The following is an 18,727-nucleotide window of genomic DNA, read 5'->3' on the forward strand; positions in this document are numbered from 1 at the left end:
CCAGGTCCACTGTTGACCACTCCCCCTTACCCTCCTGGAGCCTCCTGTGTTCACAGACATCACTCTTCTTCCTGCCTCACCCCTGCTGTGGCAGGTACCCTCACCTGGAATGTCTTTCCTCCCCTTCTCCCATATCCCCTAGCAATTCTCTACTCATCCTTTGGGCCCAACAAACATCACCTCTCCTGGGAAGTCCTCCTCAACTGACCCCCACTCTAAACCAATGATCCCCAGTTCCATCCTTAGTTGCCAGTCTCTCTTTGTAACCCCAACCACATTTGGCCCCATAGACAACCATGTGTCTTCTGTCCACCCCAACTGAAATGAATGTTCCTGGGGCCAGTCTTTACACTCAAACGTTTGTGTTAGAATCATTTTAAACCAAATGTAAGCAACTCCCTGAACTCCTCTGAGTTTCTACGGACTCCTCTGGAGAATGGAGTTGATAACTGTTTTTCTCTCTGCATTACAGTTTGTTAGGGCCTCATTAGGAGGCTCAAGCTTGCTTGCTTGCTTGCTTGCTTGCTTGCTTGATTTATTTATTTATTTATTTATTTATTTATTTATTTATTTATTTATTTATGAGAGAGAGAGAGAGAGAGAGAGAGAGAGAGAGAGAGAGAGAGAGGCAGACACAGGCAGATGGGGAGAAGCAGGCTCCACGCACCGGGAGCCCGACGTGGGATTCGATCCGGGGTCTCCAGGATCGCGCCCTGGGCCAAAGGCAGGCGCCAAACCACTGCGCCACCCAGGGATCCCAGCTCAAGCTTTAGAGGGCACTAACCAGAAGACTCTGAAGCTATTTCAGAGGCCGGATGACTTGAGCGACATATGTATGACTCCGCAGCTAACATCTTTTATTTAACATCTAAAGTTGGGACACCTGGGTGGCTCAGTGGTTAAGCGTCTGCCTTCAGCCCAGGGTGTGATCCTGGAGACCCAGGCTGGAGTCCCACATCAGGCTTCCTGCATGGAGCCTGCTCCTCCCTCTGCCTCTGCCTATGTCTCTGCCTCTCTTTCTGCGTGTCTCTCATGAATAAATAAATAAATAAAATCTTAAAAAAAAAAATAACATCTAATGTCCCAGGCAGTCAGCAGTCTTCCCAGAGGGTACAGCTTACACCCAGGAAATAAAACATACCTTAAATAAAGGGGAAAGGGGCAAACAAAACAAAACAAGAAGCAAACAAAAAGCCCTCATCCACAAAAGTTCTCTAACACCTCTGAGCGGCACCATCCAGTACAGTAACATGTGGCTGCTGAGCACATGAGATGTGGCCAGTCTGAATCAACATGCGTTGTAAACATCAAGTATGCACTGGGTTTCCAAAGACTTTGCACAAAAACGTAAAATCTCAATAATGTGTAATATCCACTGTCCGTTAAAAGGTTATTTTAGATGATTCATTTCCCCTGTTGTTTTGTCCGTTTGTTTCTTTACTTTTTTTTCAATGCAGTTACTGGAAAATTTGAAGTTACATGTATCGCTGACAGTATGTACTGGTTGGACAATGCTGCTCTAGAAGAGTCCTGTTTTCAGACCGTCCTATCCCGGCTGAACGAGCAGATCTCCCCCCAGGACATTCAGGTTCCTCTCAGGGTTACAGCACCTAACTACCCACCACACGTTTGAAAGTTGTTCATTTTTTTGGTTGGGTCTGCATCTAGCTGTGGTGTTAACAGAGTTGTTCTCTGCTCCAATGGGGCAGCTCGCTCACTGCCCAATCAAACTGACAATCCAATTGGCAATGATAGTGGCTAACAATTCCATCCCAGCCACCCCAGGAAGCAGGATTTTCTTCCTGGTTCCCCATCAGTATCAATGTGCTCATTTTTTCAAATACACACTTACCGAGTGACTATTGCTGTGGTCTCAACGTTTGTATCCTCCCCACTATTTATATGTTGGAAACACATGTCCAAGGTGATGATGGGGTCGGGGGGTTAGGTCATGAGGGTGGGGCCCTCATGGATGCTCCCTCACCCCTTCAGCCATGTGGAGCTACAAGAACTCTGTGCTCCAGGAGAGGTCCCTCAATCATACTGGCACCCCGATCTTAAAATTCCAGAACCATGAGAAATTAATGCCAGTTGTTGATACATCACCCAGTCTGTGGAATTTTGTTGCAGGAGCCTGAACAGGGACCGGGAATAGCTACAGGTGCCAGGCTCTGTTCTAGATGCTGAGCTACAGTGGTAAACAAAGCACAGCTGCTCTTACTGACCCAATACACCAGAGTGCATAACAACAGAGGTGCACCCACACAAAGCGCCGTGGGGTACAGATGAAGGACACCCATCCCCTCAGCCTGACCACGTGAGGCTGGATGAAGATTTTACACAGAAGACAACATACAAGCTGGACTTTGACATCAGAACACACACAAGTGGAAGTGAGAAGTGTCATCTGAACACAGACAGCACCAGCCCCCAGAGGGAATGAGCTCACCCAGGGATAGAGTGTAGGGTAAGAAGAGAAGAGGCTATCAATGATTGTCCCGCTTAAAGTCCAGAGCTGGGCTTAAGGCCCTTCTGACAAATCACCTCCTGACCTAATTAGCTGAAAGCAGGAACGTGTACACAAAGCACAATGATGGGGTGAACAGCAGTCTGGTGTCAGTTGGACCTGAGCAGGGGTCCTATTTCAAATTTCCAGCTCTGTGACCTTAGACAAGCTCCCTGATCTCCAAGCCTCAGTTTCCTCATCTATACAATGGGACTGGTAAAAGCTCACCTCACAAGATCATGAAAACTAAATGTGATAACTGAAGTGCCGCAATTGGCGCACTGTCTGGTACATAGGTACTCAATAAGAGAGCACAGTTGTATTATTCTCTGTGTGTGTGTGTGTGTGTGTGTGTGTGTTTTATTCTTAAGAAAGCATCAGAAAGGGACACCTGGGTGGCTCAGCTGTTGAGCGTCTGCCTTTGGCTCAGGTCGTGATCCTGGAGTCCTGGGATCCCACACAGAGCTCCCCGCAGGGAGCCTGCATCTCCCTCTGCCTATGACTCTGCCTCTCTCATGAATAAATAAATTAAATCTTAAAAAAGAGAAAAGAAAAGAAAGAAAAGAAAAGAAAAGAAAAGAAAAGAAAAGAAAAGAAAAGAAAAGAAAAGAAAAGAAAAGAAAAGAATCAGAAAAACATAAAATCTAAAGAAGGGTTTCCTAGTTATTGTTATTCTGGGCTGAATTATTCTTTGCTGGCGGGGAGCAGCGGAGGGGTAAGCTGTCCAGTGCATGCAGGATATTTAACAGCATCTCTGGCTTCTCCCTATTAGATGCCAGTAGGACATCCCTCCGCAGGTGTGACAACCAAATTATCTCCAAATACTGCCAAAAGTCCCTTGCAGTGGGGGAGAGAAGGGAGCAAAATTGTCCCCCGTTGAGAACCACTGGTCTAAACTAAGTGAGGTGGAAAGTTCATCTGGAGGAAGGTCCAGTGGCTAAAAAGATAAGCCTTTTCAACATATAAAGAATCCTGAGCACTGATGGACCACCCTCCTACGCCACCCTTGGCTATCAAGCCCAGCAGGACTATCTCCAGCAAACAAAGGGCACCACATATACCTTGGCCCCGCCCGAATCAGGATTATAGCCTTCTAACTACATCTCAAATCCTGCTCTGGTGACCATGGCAGAGATGAGTCTCTGCCCCAGATATGAATGCTGTCCACAGAGGCAGCTCCACCGGGCTTGCCCTTAAGAGTGGGGTGACTGTCCCCTATGCAGGAAGAAGCCACATGGTCCTCCTCTGCACACAACAGGTTCAAGCGTGGTAACAAAGGCCAATCAATCTTCTCCTGTGCAAAGAGCCACGTAAACCACCCAACCGCTGCTCACTGAAGGTCTGCCACAGAACAACTGCTATTTTTCTGAAACAATTTTTCTTCCTCCTGAGTTCAGCTTCAGAAATGGCGCTGATAGTGTCCTGTGTTTCATTTTTCAAGTGTCACCTTGTAAAGCTAATGAGAACCCGAGGGGTAAGTATGTGCATAACTGGGGGGGGAAGCTATGGCCTTTGCATTGAGCATGAAACCACAAAGCGGAGTTTTCACCAAATGAACTCTGCTTTTGTAAAATGCAACACTGAGGGGCGCCTGCATGGCTCTGTGGGTTAGGTTTGTGCCTTCAGCTCAGGTCATGATCCCGGTGTCGTGGGATCAAGCCCCACACTGGGCTCCCTGCTTAGTGGGGAGTCTGCTTCTCCCTCTCCCTCTGCCCCTCCCCTGGCTCCTGCTCTCTCTCTCTCTCTCTTCTCTCTCAAAAAAAACAAATAAAATCTTTAAAAATAAAATGACTGAATCAATGAATGAATGAAATACGCCATTGAGGCAGAGCTCAGGTTCAGCTGCCAAGGAAGTTGTGCCGGCACAGCTGGCAGAGGGTTCAGGCAGACAGAAAGAAGATACAACAGCCTGGACCCAGGAACCCCCTAGTAAACGTGGCAGTGCAGGGTACACACACCAAACGGATAAATGCTTGTTGTGAACACGAAGATTACCATCTCAGGACCAGAAACCATAGCGCGTGCCCCCACCAATCTGTGTCCACTGTGTCTGTGGAAAAGTACCATTTCCAAGGTACTTTTCTTTCTCATTTCTCACTTGATCCTCACCGTCAGCACCACGTTGGAGAGGGAATATGGCCACCTCTATTCGGCAAAGGAGGGGACCAAATCTCTGAGGCTGTGACTTCCACTCATTCAATTCATTATTAAGTTGCTACAATTCGCCGGGCACTTGCCCAAGTGGTGGGGGGTGGCCAGGTACCACGTCAGATCCTGTCAGAGCCTGGAGAGCCTTGAGGAAATTCTCAAAGAGAAGCAATATTGGCATTTGGGCAAGATGACCCTGATGGGCAGGAAGATCCCACTCTTTGCAGGATATCTAGTAACCCTGGCCCTGCTGAGACTGATGTCATCAGTCCTTAGAGACAATCAAAAGCACCCCCTACACGTTTCCAGGGTCACCTAAGCAGCTCAGCAGTTGAGTGTCTGCCTTCGGCTAAGGGCGTGATCCCGGGGTCCTGGGATCGAGTCCCACATCGGGCTCCCCATAGGGAGCCTGCTTCTCCCTCTGCCTGTGTCTCTGCCTCTCTCTCTGTATCTCTCATGAATAAATAAATAAAATCTTAAAAAAAAAAAAAAGAGCATTCCCTACGTATTTCCAAATGTGGGGACAGAGGGTAGCCCCCAACTGAGAGCCCCTACAGATGTCCTGAACAACAGATCTTAAGTCAGACAGCCATGGTTCCTCAATCCTCTCCATCTGACCTAGACAAGTGATCTCCTCTATGCCTCTGTATCCACTCCCCTGTAAGATGATGACAATCACCATGTGTACCTTGTACGATTCCTTTGAGAAATAACATATTAAACACCTGGCCCATGTCAACCTGCAGAAATAATAGCCGATAAACACCTGTATTATTTCCCCAGCTCATCTCCTGTATGCCATCGTCTCCTTCCAACTTTAAAGCCACCTTCTCAGGGAAGCCTCGTCTGAGCACCTTCCTGCAAACTGCAGCCCCCAGCCGCTTCCATTTCACATCCTCCTTCCTTGCTTTATTGTTCTTCTGTAGCATTTGTCATCAAAACATGCTCTGTGTTTTAAATATGCATGTGTTTATGGTGCCTCCCCCCAGAGAACAAATCACAAGGACATGAATTTTTGTCCATCTGGGTCTCTGCAGTATCTCCAGCACCCAGAACAGAACCGAACTCTTTTTTTTTTTTTAAAGATTTTATTTATTTATTCATGGGAGACACACAGAGAGAGATAGAGAGAGGCAGAGACACAGGCAGAGGGAGAAGCAGGCTCCGTGCAGGGAGCCCGATGTGGGACTCGATCCTGGGTCTCCAGGATCACGCCCTGGGCTGAAGGTGGCACTAAACCGCTGAGCCACCCAGGCTGCCCCAGAACCGAACTCTTAAGAAGCATTCAACAAAAACATCTTGAGTGGGGCAGCCCAGGTGGCTCAGTGGTTTAACGCCGCCTTCGGCCCAGGGCGTGATCCTGGAGACCCGGGATTGAGTCCCATGTCAGGCTCCCTGCATGGAGCCTGCTTCTCCCTCTGCCTGTGCCTCTGCCTCTCTCTCTGTATCTCTCATGAAAAAATAAATAAAATCTTAAAAAAAAAAAAAATCTTAAGTGATGTCAAATGGATATAGTAGACAGCCAAGTTCTGGAAACTGGTCTCTGGACTACAGATTTTGTGTTCTTTTCTCTATAGCGAATGACCACAAACAATAATAAAGGTAAAGCATGCCAATTGTTAAGAGACGTAAAGTGTGACATCACAACCCTCCCTGAGAGGGGCCTTTGTGTCTTCCCCTTTCTGGGATTCTTCGAAGTTAACAGCTGCTAGCAGAAACCCAACCATCAGCCTATTTCAACTGGAGCTGCCTTTGTGGGTTTTCTCCCCAAGACTTTTAGGATAACGACTCACAAGCCAGAGATTGATAAAGACGTAAGCCCTTCTATTACTAGGTTTCTTTATCTTTATCCGTATTGGCTTGAGTCAGAAATGAACTTCAGGTGATAATAGGGATATCAGATATCTACTCCTCCCACTTATCTACAGCTAGATGCTGACTCCCCACTCCCACAACTGGCATTAGGTTATTACCAATACCGTACCTTGACCCAAAGTTGGCTGCAGGGGGTCTGGCAACTACTGATTATATTCAAGACAAGGCCAGACCTGGGGTTAAATCTAGGGGACACTAGCACCCTGGGAAGGAGACATCAGGTCTTCCATTTATGTTTAGTCTAAAAAAAGAACTTTAACGAATGTTAATAATATAAATAGACACAGCCACTTCCACATAACCTGTCATACCAAGTTATAGGCCTTTCTGGACATGCAGGGGTCACGAGGAAGGAGGAGAGCCACCAGGTGAAGGGACTCTATGGCCACTTCAGGGGATCCCACTGCTCTTAGTGTAGTTCAATGGATCGCCATTGACAACGAATCCGAAGTAGATCTACAGATCATATTATCCTCTTTCACTCTATGTAACCTTCACAAAATGGAGAGGAGGCTTAGGGAGATCCCAGACAAGAAACTATAGTGCACTAACACAACCCACACTCGCACACTGCTCTGGGGCTCCATATGCCACCTTCCAAGGGAAAAGGATAATGGAACCAGAGTGCACAAGGTGTCAGTCAACAGAATGGCCCAGATGATAACAAACATAAGGTTTTACCATCACTACTGTTAGACAGAAATACCCTTATCCTGGAGATTCAGATAATGGTGATAATATGTATAAATTATCTATAAACAAAATATATTAGCAATGACTAATGTTTTACCTCAAGTATGTTTTACCAACAGTATAGCCATGTGTGGTGAGTACTGAGGATGTCTGCTCATCACCCACTCCACCCCCTCTTCTAGAAGGCCTTTCTATACTGCAGAGACTGATAATTTAAGAGCTATACCTCTCAGGCTTCCTTGAGATGGATGTGCTTTTGGTTCCCCCAAAAAGAAGCCCTCACTCCAGATTTAGAAAGCAAACATGAGGCACAGGCCAACTTCCCGCCTTCTGGGTGGTTCTGCTGGAGGCTAACATGATGATGGGGACGTGAGGGGTTTCGCAACAGCACCTCATGGTCCTTTCTCTGACTCTCTGGGTGTTGAGAGGTGGCTGCAGTGGGGAAAGCAGCCTACTACTGGAATCAGGAACTGACCCCTGGTTTTCAGTTCCATCAGTCTGTTCTCAGACTCAGGAGTTCCAGGGACAGTCTGGGGCACTCCTGGTGGGCCAGTTTTGAGCAGTCACACCAAGATAGGTTTGTTTCTAAATAATTACAGACAGCATCAGCAGGGACTCATTCCTGGAGGCTTGGCCAAGAGCCCTACATCTCTGGCCCTCCCCGTAATTGCAGTTTCACTTTCTGCTTCAGGCCCTGAACTCTGCATCCTAATAGAGCAAGAGAGCAAAGAGATTCGGGGGTCAAATGGAACAGACCACACCAGAAGCGGTTTGGGCCTGGCGAAGCAACTTGACCCTTCCCTTTGGCCTCCGCGCACAGTGGTGAGGTGGGGACAGGAGGAAAGAGGTGTCTCTGAGAATCACCTATTTACTCTTTAAATGTTTCCTAAGAACCTCTGGGCCAACCTCAGAGACAAAAACTGTGTCCTAATAATCAAAAGAAGATGTACAAGCAAACAAACAACTATGATACACCTCTAAAAGGGCTGGAGAAGAGAAATTATAAAGGCCATGTAAGCTCAATGGCTGTACAGAAACTAAACTCTGTACTGTGATAGTTTCCACCAAGAAATGTCTACATCTTTTTTTTTTCTTTAGATTTTATGTATTTATTCATGAGAGACACACAGAGAGATGCAGAGACATAGGGAGAAGCAGGCTCCCTGCAGGGAGCCCAACATGGGACTTGACCCCAGGACCCCAGGATCATGCCCTGAGCCGAAGGCATAGGCTCAACCACTGAGCCACCCAGGCTCCCCCATCTATATCTATTTCTATTGGAACTGCCAGAGTCAAACCCCAGGTGAAACAACTTACTTCCCCACCTTTCCCGACCTCATCAGTTAATCAAAGAGAGCAACTACCTGCAAGCCCCGAGCCTCTGAAAATGGGTGCAAGCTCCCCAGGCACAGCAGAAAAGGCTTTATGGGCCCACATGCTGGCAAAGCTTTTATGAAGCCCACAATTGGGGCTACTGGATCCTTCCAGACCCTCAGTTGGAGCCTGCATCATGCTGGGTGCTTTTCTCATCACCTCATTGAGGTTATGGAGTGTGCCATGCTTTACAAAAAAGTACTTGCACAATTTACAGAGGTGCCCTCAGAAGGCATCAACTGCAAGACAGTGGCTATGTTCTGTCCCACTAAGAAAGAGAAAGGCTGGCCGTGAAAGGACAGCCCAGAGCCAAGGGGCCATCTAGTACAGCACAGTCAAATTTCCTCCATATGAAAATGTTAAAAAAAAAAAAAAAAAAGTCTCTTAAAAACAAGAAATTTCCATAACTTACAGGGTTAGGAAGCAGAGGAACTCCACACCAGGATCCACCCAGGTCTTCCACTTCGAATCATCGGTCCCTTCAATCTCTATATTCCTACTGAGTGCCTCCGTAAGTCAGGAGCTGGGGATGATTGTTTTTATTCATGAATGCCAAGGATCACACCCTGAACATTTTGTGGAAGAATTTCCCAATACGAGCTCTGTTAAAATTTTTCTCAAATCTCTTTTACTGAGTTGTAGTCTAGTTTAGGGGTGGTAGGGTTAGAGAAATGGGATTTACACGGTGACCACTTTACCAAAGTGCATGACCAGCTGCCCAAAGATAAACACGAAGCTGCAAGTAAGAAGAATCCTGGCTTCCCATGTGGCTTGCCCCAGGCCCCCCACAGCAGACTCTCCTCAGACCCTCCAGGGCTTCCCATCCCAAACCCCTCTCCACGTCACACTCTTTTCTGCTGCTCCTCCCTCTGCTATCCGCTTTGAACAATATGCTGCTTACCCTGCCCCTTCCCATCTCAAGGATGGGCTTTGGGCTGCCCTATGCCTAGAACATTCTTCATGGGATGGACGTGTGGATGGTTCCTTCCCTCCCTCGAAGTGTCTGCTTTCCAAGGTCATTATACCAGTGACAGTCCCTAATTACCTCTATATTAAATTGCAACTCCTGCCTCCCACCCATCTCCCCTGCTTTGTTTTTCTCTCTTCACACCATCTGATACACTATCTATTTTACCTCTCTGCATGTGCTTAAAGTCTGGCTACCCTACTAGAATGTAAGTGCCCTGGGGGCAAAAATCAATGTTGAATCCCCAAGTGCCTAGGACAATCCCTAGTACCTAGCACAGAGCAGAAAAGAGAGAGAGACAGAGACAGAGCTCATAAATTTTGATCAATCATGTTTGATCTAAGATATGTCAAATCACAGTTTCCAGGAATTTTTGACAGACCAAACTCTTCAGTGACCTCATAGGAAGATGTACCTTCCTCTCCGTTGTCATAAAGATGAGGTCTCAAAACTCAAGAGAAGAGAAACAAAAAAGGGGAAGAAAAATAAAATGAAGAGCCAAATGACCTTCCGGTTTTTCTAAGATTCTGAATTCCCAAGCCTGCTGGCCATGACTTTCCTGAGGCCTTTTGCATCTGCCCTCCCCAGATTAAGAAGAGTTCTTCCAGTTTGTGGATGGAAGAGGAGGAAAGGGTGGAGCTTGTGCTTGTAAACTTTTGACTTCCTGTTTTTAAATGGCTGTGCTAGAGCTGGTCAGAAGCAAAATGACTTTCCAACCAGATAAATAGAAACTGCAGCCACTTCTGCTGCAGGATGGGTTCCCCTTGGCCCCAGGCCCCACAGAAATCTCCAGCCACTCCTCCCCTTGAGCCTGACCACCACTTTTTACTTCAGAAGGCAATGACTCAAGGATTCCTTAGCAGTGGCTAGAACTGTTAGAGGAAATTGCCTAAGTGCATCTGTCTTCCCTTAATGCAGCGAGGAAAATGCCCCACTGAGGCGCCAACATGTCACCTGCCGGAGCGAGACCCCACATTGGACAAGTCTTACCCTTCAGCTATTTCATGTGCTTTCAGAACTCAGAATATTTGAGACCCTCCTGATGCCTTTTCAAAGGAAGTTTCAGACAGATAGCCAAAGAACTGCTTTGACTCCAAACTCACTTCATGTCTAAGCAAAATATTCTTTTGTTTGTTTTTAAAATTTTATGTATTTATTCATGAAAGACATAGAGACACAGGCAGAGGGAGAAGCAGGCTCCCGGTGGCGGGGAGCCCGATTCAGGACTCAATCCCGGGACCCGGAATCACGACCTGAGCCAAAGGCAGAGGCTCAACTGCTGAGCCACCTAGGTGCCCTAAGCAAAGACATTCTTTAATTTAGAATTAAATGCATGCGGGGGCACCTGGCTGATTGAATCAGCTGAGCACTGGACTCCTCATCTCAAGTCTCCATCTCAGGGTTGTGAGTTCAAGCCCAGCGTTGGGTGTGGAGCCTATATTTTAAAATAAAAAAATAATTAATTTAATGTAATTAGAGGTAAAATGTGCACAGCAAAAAAAGAAAAAAAAATGATACAGGACTGACATCCTGCAAAGGAAGGGGGAAGGGGTGGAAACATATGCAAGTCTATAAATGGAAAGAGTTGTGATTAAATTTTGTCTTTAAACTTAATAACTAATCACCATAATGATGAATTTGTCTAAAATACATCAAAATGGGTACAAAACGCATAATATGATTTCAACTATTTTTTTAATCTATATATTCTATAATTTGTAGAATAAAGCACCAGTTGTCTCTGGGTGGTGGAATAATAAATGACTGTTTTTCTTCTACACTTCCTAAATTTTCTAAAAAGAGCACATATTATGTTTATGATTGGACTAAAATTATAACATGCAAGTATTGTGCATTCAATCAAATCAAGTGAAACTACGAAGGGGTAACCCAAGAAGTCTTTAAATAAAGGGTATAATCTTTCAATACACCCATCCAAGGCAAAGAAATCCCAAGCAACAGTGAAAGTAAACATACAGGCGAGAGGAAAAAAAGAGTAAGAGAAGCAGGGAGAAAAGGCATTCTCCTCCGTGGGCTTCTCTTCTTTTAACAGGAGCTTTCAAACAAAACCACAATCCTCCGGACTGACACAAAAGGAAGGTTCAGAGGAGCTGTCTTCACACACTGGGCACAAATGCAGCTCCAGGGGGCCTCTTGGCTTTGCCTTGCACAACAGAGCCCCATCAAAGCCCAGCCGTCTGGGGCAGGTATGCAAGACACTTTACTGTGAAGGATGCACATTTCCAGGAGGCGTTCCACTGAGCGACCCAAAAGTGTGCAGAAACCACCAGCATGTGGCTCCATTTTCATCAACTTCAGGAGCAGCTCACACCCACAAAAGGTGTTCAGCCTGCGGATGGGTTTCTTCAAGTCAGTAGCTAAGCAAAGCCAAGCTTCCCCAGGACCCAGGACACCAAACAGTGCTCCAGCTGTGTCCTACCTGGGGGAATGCGCTCATCTGCTGCGCAACAACTTAAACAAAATCTGTGTCTGCAGGAGGGGGTGTCTCAGGTCTCAGAGACCAGGAAGGCAAGGAAGGGTCCCCACCAGACAGACCCAGACTCACTTGACAGGGCGTTCTTGTCAAGGCTGGAAAACCTTCCTGAAAAAAACAAAGAAGTGGGCCTTCTAGGGCTGAGCCACCTCATGCTTTCATCCAGCAAATATTTTACTGAGAGTCTACTAGGTGTCAGGCACTGTGCAGAACATGGGAATGAGAATGGGGCCTAAAACTTGATCCCGGGACGCCTGGCTGGCTCAGCCAGTAAAGCGTGTGACTCTCAATCTCAGGGGTGTGAGCCCAAGCCCCACATGGGGTATAGAGATGACTTAAAAACAAAATCTTTAAAAAAAAAACAAAAAAACAAAAAACAAAAAACAAACAAACAAAAACCAAAAACCTGATCTCAGCAAAGACTACGGACTCAGAGCATCAATGATCTAAAGAAGGACGCCTGTGTGGCTCAGTGACTGGGCGTCTGCCTTCAGCCCAGGGCGTTATCCTGGAGACCCAAGATCAAGTCCCACATCAGGCTCCCTGCATGGAGCCTTCTTCTCCCTCTGCCTATGTCTCTCTGCCTCTCTCTCTCTGTGTCTCTCATAATGAATAAATAAATATATATATCTTTAAATATATATAAAGAAAGCTGCCTTACTGACAAGGCCTACTTCTGCCTAATGCTCCAACCAAATGAAAGATGGATCAACTACTCAAGTTTAGGAATTAGAATAGTACAAAAGACAATTGGCCCCACATCAGAATCAGAGGGGAAGACAGCCAGCCCTCCCCATCACTAGCAGTTTCCTTCCTCCTTTCTCTCCCTCTTCTCACACTCCAGATGTTCTCTGGCCACCAATGAAGCTGCAAATCCATTTCTTTCGGAATACTACTTTTCTATTTCAGATACAGGTACGTGGAACTCCTGGCAGAGGGCTCCAAATTTTTAGCAACACAATCTGTGCCATGCTGTGGTCCCTTCTGCCTCCCCCTGGGTGAGCTGGAAAGCCTGAAACTGCAGAGCCTGGTAAAAGGATCATCCCACCACTACCCTAAATCAAAGAAGCAACTTTGGTCAGCTAACTTTTATTTTTTTTTAATTTTTATTTATTTATGATAGTCACAGAGAGAGAAGGAGAGAGAGGCAGAGACATAGGCAGAGGGAGAAGCAGGCTCCATGCACCGGGAGCCCGACGTGGGATTCGATCCCGGGTCTCCAGGATCGCGCCCTGGGCCAAAGGCAGGCGCCAAACCGCTGCGCCACCCAGGGATCCCTCAGCTAACTTTTAAAGAAATCCAAAGTAGGGATCCCTGGGTGGCGCAGCGGTTTGGCGCCTGCCTTTGGCCCAGGGCGGGATCCTGGAGACCCGGGATCGAATCCCACATCAGGCTCCCGGTGCATGGAGCCTGCTTGTGTCTCTGCCTATGTCTCTGCCTCTCTCTCTTTCTCTCTCTGTGACTATCATAAATAAATAAAAATTAAAAAAAAAAAAAAAAGAAATCCAAAGTAGTAGAAAATATGTACGTAGCATCAGCTGTCATCAGGTTTGTTTCATGCCAGTAAAGTTTAATAAAACAGAAAAAAAAAAGGAAAGGAAAATGTTTAATATTGGTTTCAAAACAAATCTTTATGTCCCATGTCATCATAAACTGCTGGCACAGAGTTTTCGTGGAACCAAATGCAATACAAAATAAGGAAGACTCTTCAATTGACCCATCTTCAGGTCTACATTCAACAGAAGGTATGGAAAGCACCAGTTGCTAATGACTGGGGAAAAAGAAGACCATACTCATATAGATATGAATAACAAACAAATGCCATTTCTGGGAGGACATGGGACCCAGAAGGGAAGCAACGGCTGAGAACAAAGGCCAAGGGCAGAGGATCCTTATCAGAGCACCCAGAGAGAAAGTTCTGTCCCTGATTCCCAAAGGCTAGTCTGAAAAGTCCAGTGCCACTTTCAAGCCAACGTTGTAAACGAGGGCTGGAAATTTTAGCAAAGTGCCAATTACAAGTTGGAAGTTTCTTCCTCATGTCTCTGGTTAGAAAGTTCCTTCCTAATTCTTGGACAAGAAAAGCAAAGCCCAAGCTGCCTGAAAAGCACAGAGAGCGGTGGTATTAGTTAGTATCTCCCCAGACAATTAACAGGTACAGAGAAGTCAAAGTGCATTCCCAACACAGTCTAATAACCATCCCTGTTCTAGGTAGGCATTTCTGCAGAGTACTACCTGGCATGTTCCATCCAGGCAAAATTTTAAGTGACCTAAACACATGTCTACAGTCTAGACCAAATCCTTTGGCCCTTTGTTTAAACTGGTTGAGCCTAAGTGTACTCGCACACCACCCAGTCCCCCAGTCTCTGGGGTGGAGTCCGGCCTGGCCTCCAGGATGCTTCTGTCTGTCTGGCCTTGGATGCTGCAACCACTGCCCACGGCCCAGAACCTAAGTGATGAGGTCCGTTTTTAAATCCCTTAGAAGTTTCCCAACCACCGGTTTGGGTGAGGAGACAAACAGGGCTGCAGTTTGCTGACATGAAACTAAAAATACCCCGTTGCAAACAAAAGCCATCTTTTACAAGTCTGGCTCGGATGTCCTGAGGTTATGTGTGGTAGCGTCAGAACATATCCTTGGCAAGGTGGCCGCCTTAACAACTGCTCCAGCCGGTGGGTGCCCGGCTGTCAAGGAAGCTCACCCGGGCAGCCCTGCCTGATTGATGGAAAGAACAGCTTCAGCCCTCCGCCACCCACCCAAACACAGGCTGGAAGAATTCAAGGCTGCGTCTGCTCAAAGTGTTAGATACACACTGAAAGGAGAAGGGGGGTAAAAACAAAAAACAAAACAAACAAACAAACAACCCCATTTCCCTGGAAGGAAATGTGCTTCCAGTTCCCTCCTTGCAATTATAAAAGCAAATTATTGCTGTGGCTCTACTGAGAAAGGCAACTCGGAGGCGTAGAAAAAAAAAAAAGGATTTCGAAGCCAATGTGGCCCAGAGGGGTCTGCCGGGGTGAGGTGGGGCGGGGACACCACGGCTCCCCGAGGAGAGGAGCCACCAGCAGAGCCGAGGCCTCCTTGGGTGGTTTTTACCTGTTGGGCTTGCGGGCGGATCGCCCAGCTCCAAGGCGCCCCTTACCTCCTCGGGTCCCAAACTTTCCTTAGCGCCCCTTGGAAGGGGCGAGCCTCCATCCTCCCCTCGTCCAGATTTCCGACGTGGAACTTGTCTAAGCTTTCTAGGGCTGGGGGCGGGGGGGGTGTGAGGGAGGCCCATTGTCACAGGCCCCGAGCCCTCCGGGGACTTCGGATGCTCGGACGCCAGGAGAGGGGGAGGCAACCTGACCGTCAGCCCCGGGCCGGGCCAAAGTTTCCTCCAAAACTGCTGCGGCCAAGGCGGGGGCAGGGGCCGTGACCAGCGCAGGGTCGCAAGAGCCGCGGGGGCGGGGGCGCAGGGTGAAGCAGGCCCCAGGGCACCGGCCGCAAGGTCGACGTGGAGCCAGACCCGGGGGGCAAACACCGGGCGCCCGGCCTCTTCCCCAGCCGGGCGGAGGGGCAGCGCCGGGCACCCCACCTCTCCCCACACCTCTGCGCGGCGCCGAGCCCAGGACACGTGGGAGTCAAGCCTCGGGCTCCCCAGCTCGCAGCAGGGACAGGCGACCTCGGCGGGGGCACAGCCTTCGCCCCCGCGCCCTCCACCCCACCCCACCCCCAGGAAAAGGCAGCGAGCCCGGGCGCAGGGCGGCCGCTCCCGGCGTCGCTTTCATCCCCAGATCGCGGCACCAGCGGGGAGTTGCGATCGGTTCAAACCCGCCTCCCACCACCAGGAGCTGCCCACGACCTCTCTACCTTGCTCTGCTACCTCGCAGACAGACAGACAAGAGACACAAAGAAAAAAGGGAGAGAGAGAGAGAGAGAGGAAAAAAAAAAAAAAAAACACCCACCAACTACCGCCCCTCCTGCTCCCATCCTCCACCCTGGAGCCGGGAGGAAGAAGGGGAAGGTGGGCACGTCTTCCTTCCTCCTCTCCATCCCGACTCCGGGCGGACCGGGCAGCAAGCAGCCCCGAGGTGGCTGCGGAAGAGGGAAGGCTGGAAAAGGCAGAAACCCGGCGCCAGCGAGCGGCCGAGGGAGAGCGCGAGAGGGGGAAAAAAATATCCAACAAGACCACGCTAACGCGCCCCCTACCTGGGTGCAACATACTTTGGAAATAGAAGATGACCAGGATAAAGGATCCCAAGCAAGTGGCCAGCACCATCCGGCAAATTCTGTTCATCCTCATCACTTCCAGCAGCGCCGGCTTCATGGCTTTGTCCAGGCTACGGGGACCGGGCTGTCCGGGAGGCGCGCCGGGGCGCAGGAGCCGGGACCCTGCCGCGCCGAGCGGAGCGCGGGAGGCGCCGGGCAGGGCTGCGCAGGGCTCGGGTGGGGGGACGAGCGGGCGGGCTCCGCGGCGGCTCTCGGGGCCCCCCGCCCCGGGCAGGGGTCTGGAAGGCGCCGGAGTTGCTCTGGAAGTGCCGAGGTGCGTGGACCCGCCGGCTGCGCGCGCCCGCCGCTCCGGCTGCGGCTCCTCTCCGCCTCCCCGCCGCCGCCGCCGCCGCCGCCTCCGCTCTAGCCGGCGGCCGCCGCGCTGCCTCCTCGCGGGCCGGCGGCTGGGGTGCGAGCGCGGGTGGTGCGGCCGCCGCGCTGGCCGCGGTGGCTGTGGCTGTGGGACGAGCCCCCTCCCTCCGCCCCGGAGCCTACTTCATCGCGCTCCGAGGATCTCTGCGCTCGGGGCTGGGCTTTACCAAACGCAACTCGCAGCCCGCGGCGAGCCGGGAGGGAGGAGGGGCCGGAGCGCCGGGGCGGAGCGTCGCGCTCCCCCCGCCCCTGCCCGGGAATTGGTCGCGTCCAGCTGTTTCCCGGGGAGTGCGGAGTGTGCGCCGCGCTCCCGCAGGGTCCCAAAAGCCCTCAGTCCCCGGCCGGGCTCGGCCGCCGTCTGGAGGTGGTGTCAGCGTTTCCGTGACAAAACCCGGAGGGAAAAAAATGCGAACAGAATCGCCTCGGTGCTGCCACCCACTCCCGCCGGCGTCTGCGGAGGGACGCGACTGGGCGCGCCAACCGGGTGCCCGGGGCGGAGGGGTCCGGGGGAGCGCGATTGTTTAAAACCGCCGGGCGCGGGGGGCGCGGGGGGCGCGGGGGGCGCGGGGGGCGCGGGGGGCGCGGGGCGGGGCCGAGAGGTTGCCCGAGCCCCCGGGGGGCGAGAGCCCTCGTGCTGACGCTCAGTACCGGCGCTTTCGTTTTTCCTCCCGAACCACAGCCTGCCTCGAGCGCTGCTTTAAGAGAGGAGTTAAAACGGCTGACTTGGGGTCAGGGTTAGGGAGACTCCGCTACCCCGGGGGTCAGGCGCACGCCGAGCGTCCCCGGGGACTTACGCCCTGTCTCCGTCCACCAGGCCGAAGGGGCTTTGCTTGCGGATTTTAAGACTCTGCCTTCCCAAAGGGTAGGTAGAGCTCCCTCCAAATCCTCCCAAGTGCCCTGGAGCCCCAGCGGGGGGGGGGGGGGAGTGAGAGGTTGCCCCCACGAAGTCAGCACCCTCAGGACTCCAAACGACCGATGCAAAAACCCCAGCCGGCCTTAGCACTGGCAGGTAAACGGAAAGACGGCGTTGCCTCCTTGTATCGTGGGCAGTGATTTAAAATTTCCAATCCCGGGCATTTAAATGGTTCCACAGTCCATAAAGTGGATATGCAGGCCAAGGGTGCGAAGAAGATCTCCAGCTCACCTCCCCTGTTCTCACCTTGGAGAGTCCCGCACCGTAGGCCACTTACCTTCCACTGGGCCCTGAAGATCTTGTTCCCCTGCCCTTTATGGTTTCTGTAAGCAAAATGATGGGGGCTGCTATGTCTTTTTATTTTCCTTGTAAGTCTACATCGGGTTTTTATGAGCAAAAGGAGTATTTAAATTCCAACAATAATATTTGTGGGAGGGGTGATGTTATTGTAAAGACTAACTTTTGTGTCATCCAACGGTTACTACTATTGACCCATAATGAAATAAGAGAATATGTCTTTCGGTGCCTCTCACGTAATAGGCATTTGGTAAATACTTAATGTATCTGAATCTAAAGGGACTCACCCTCTTCCCAGTCCATCAGACACAACTCGCAGACACACTCATGCAGCAAAACCCGCCTCCTACCACCTCAGTTCCCTTCCCCCAAAGTTTTCCTCCAGAATTGCAAGGTAGGGAAAGTAAAATGTTATCAGCCTCGCCTTTTGATTACAGAAGACAACTGATTACAGCACAATATGTGTGTAACTGGTATGTACTGTATTAATTTGTACTCACTTGTGAATGAGTTACTTGCTAAAGGCTGCAGAGCTGAACAAGCCCCAGAAGAAAGTCATTCATCAGTGATTCTCCCCACAGGAGACTGGGATGGGAGTTGAAGACATGGCCACCTGCCCCAACCAAGGCAGGGATTCTTTGCAGGGAGTATGGTTAGATGAGCACTTGCAGCGCTTTGCCTAGAATGTCAGGCTCTCGTTTTAATTCCTGGTTTTACAGAGCAGACGAGTGTCACCCAGCTGGTCTCTCACCTCCCAGGGCAGAGACCACACTATACCTAGACAAAAGCCTGGACATGCATAAGACGGTCTGAGAAGCCACAGGACGAGGAAGAGCTCAGAAGTG

At 49.8% G+C, this 18,727-nt stretch overlaps 2 protein-coding genes across 3 annotated transcripts in view; one reads left to right on the top strand and one right to left on the bottom strand.

Moving 5' to 3' along the window:
* Positions 1-16,849, bottom strand: part of CHST11 (carbohydrate sulfotransferase 11) — a 260,020-nt gene extending 243,171 nt beyond the window's left edge. The window contains exon 1 of one of the 2 annotated variants that reach the window (XM_055327793.1): positions 16,256-16,849. In XM_055327793.1, the coding sequence (XP_055183768.1) occupies positions 16,256-16,358 (103 nt within the window). In that variant the 5' untranslated portion in view covers positions 16,359-16,849. Of the gene's footprint in view, positions 1-16,240 lie in introns of both variants that reach the window. The other variant, XM_055327792.1, reaches the window with a different exon arrangement.
* Positions 16,357-17,197, top strand: LOC129512160 (POLG alternative reading frame-like). The gene is made up of 2 exons (XM_055329432.1): positions 16,357-16,477; positions 16,536-17,197. The coding sequence occupies exons 1-2, from the start codon at positions 16,357-16,359 to the stop codon at positions 17,195-17,197; spliced, it is 783 nt and encodes a 260-aa protein (XP_055185407.1).
* Positions 17,198-18,727: the final 1,530 nt, after the last annotated feature.

Source organism: Nyctereutes procyonoides, unplaced genomic scaffold (assembly GCF_905146905.1).
Source record: "Nyctereutes procyonoides isolate TBG_1078 unplaced genomic scaffold, NYPRO_anot_genome, whole genome shotgun sequence".
NCBI classification, from domain to species: Eukaryota; Metazoa; Chordata; class Mammalia; order Carnivora; family Canidae; genus Nyctereutes; species Nyctereutes procyonoides.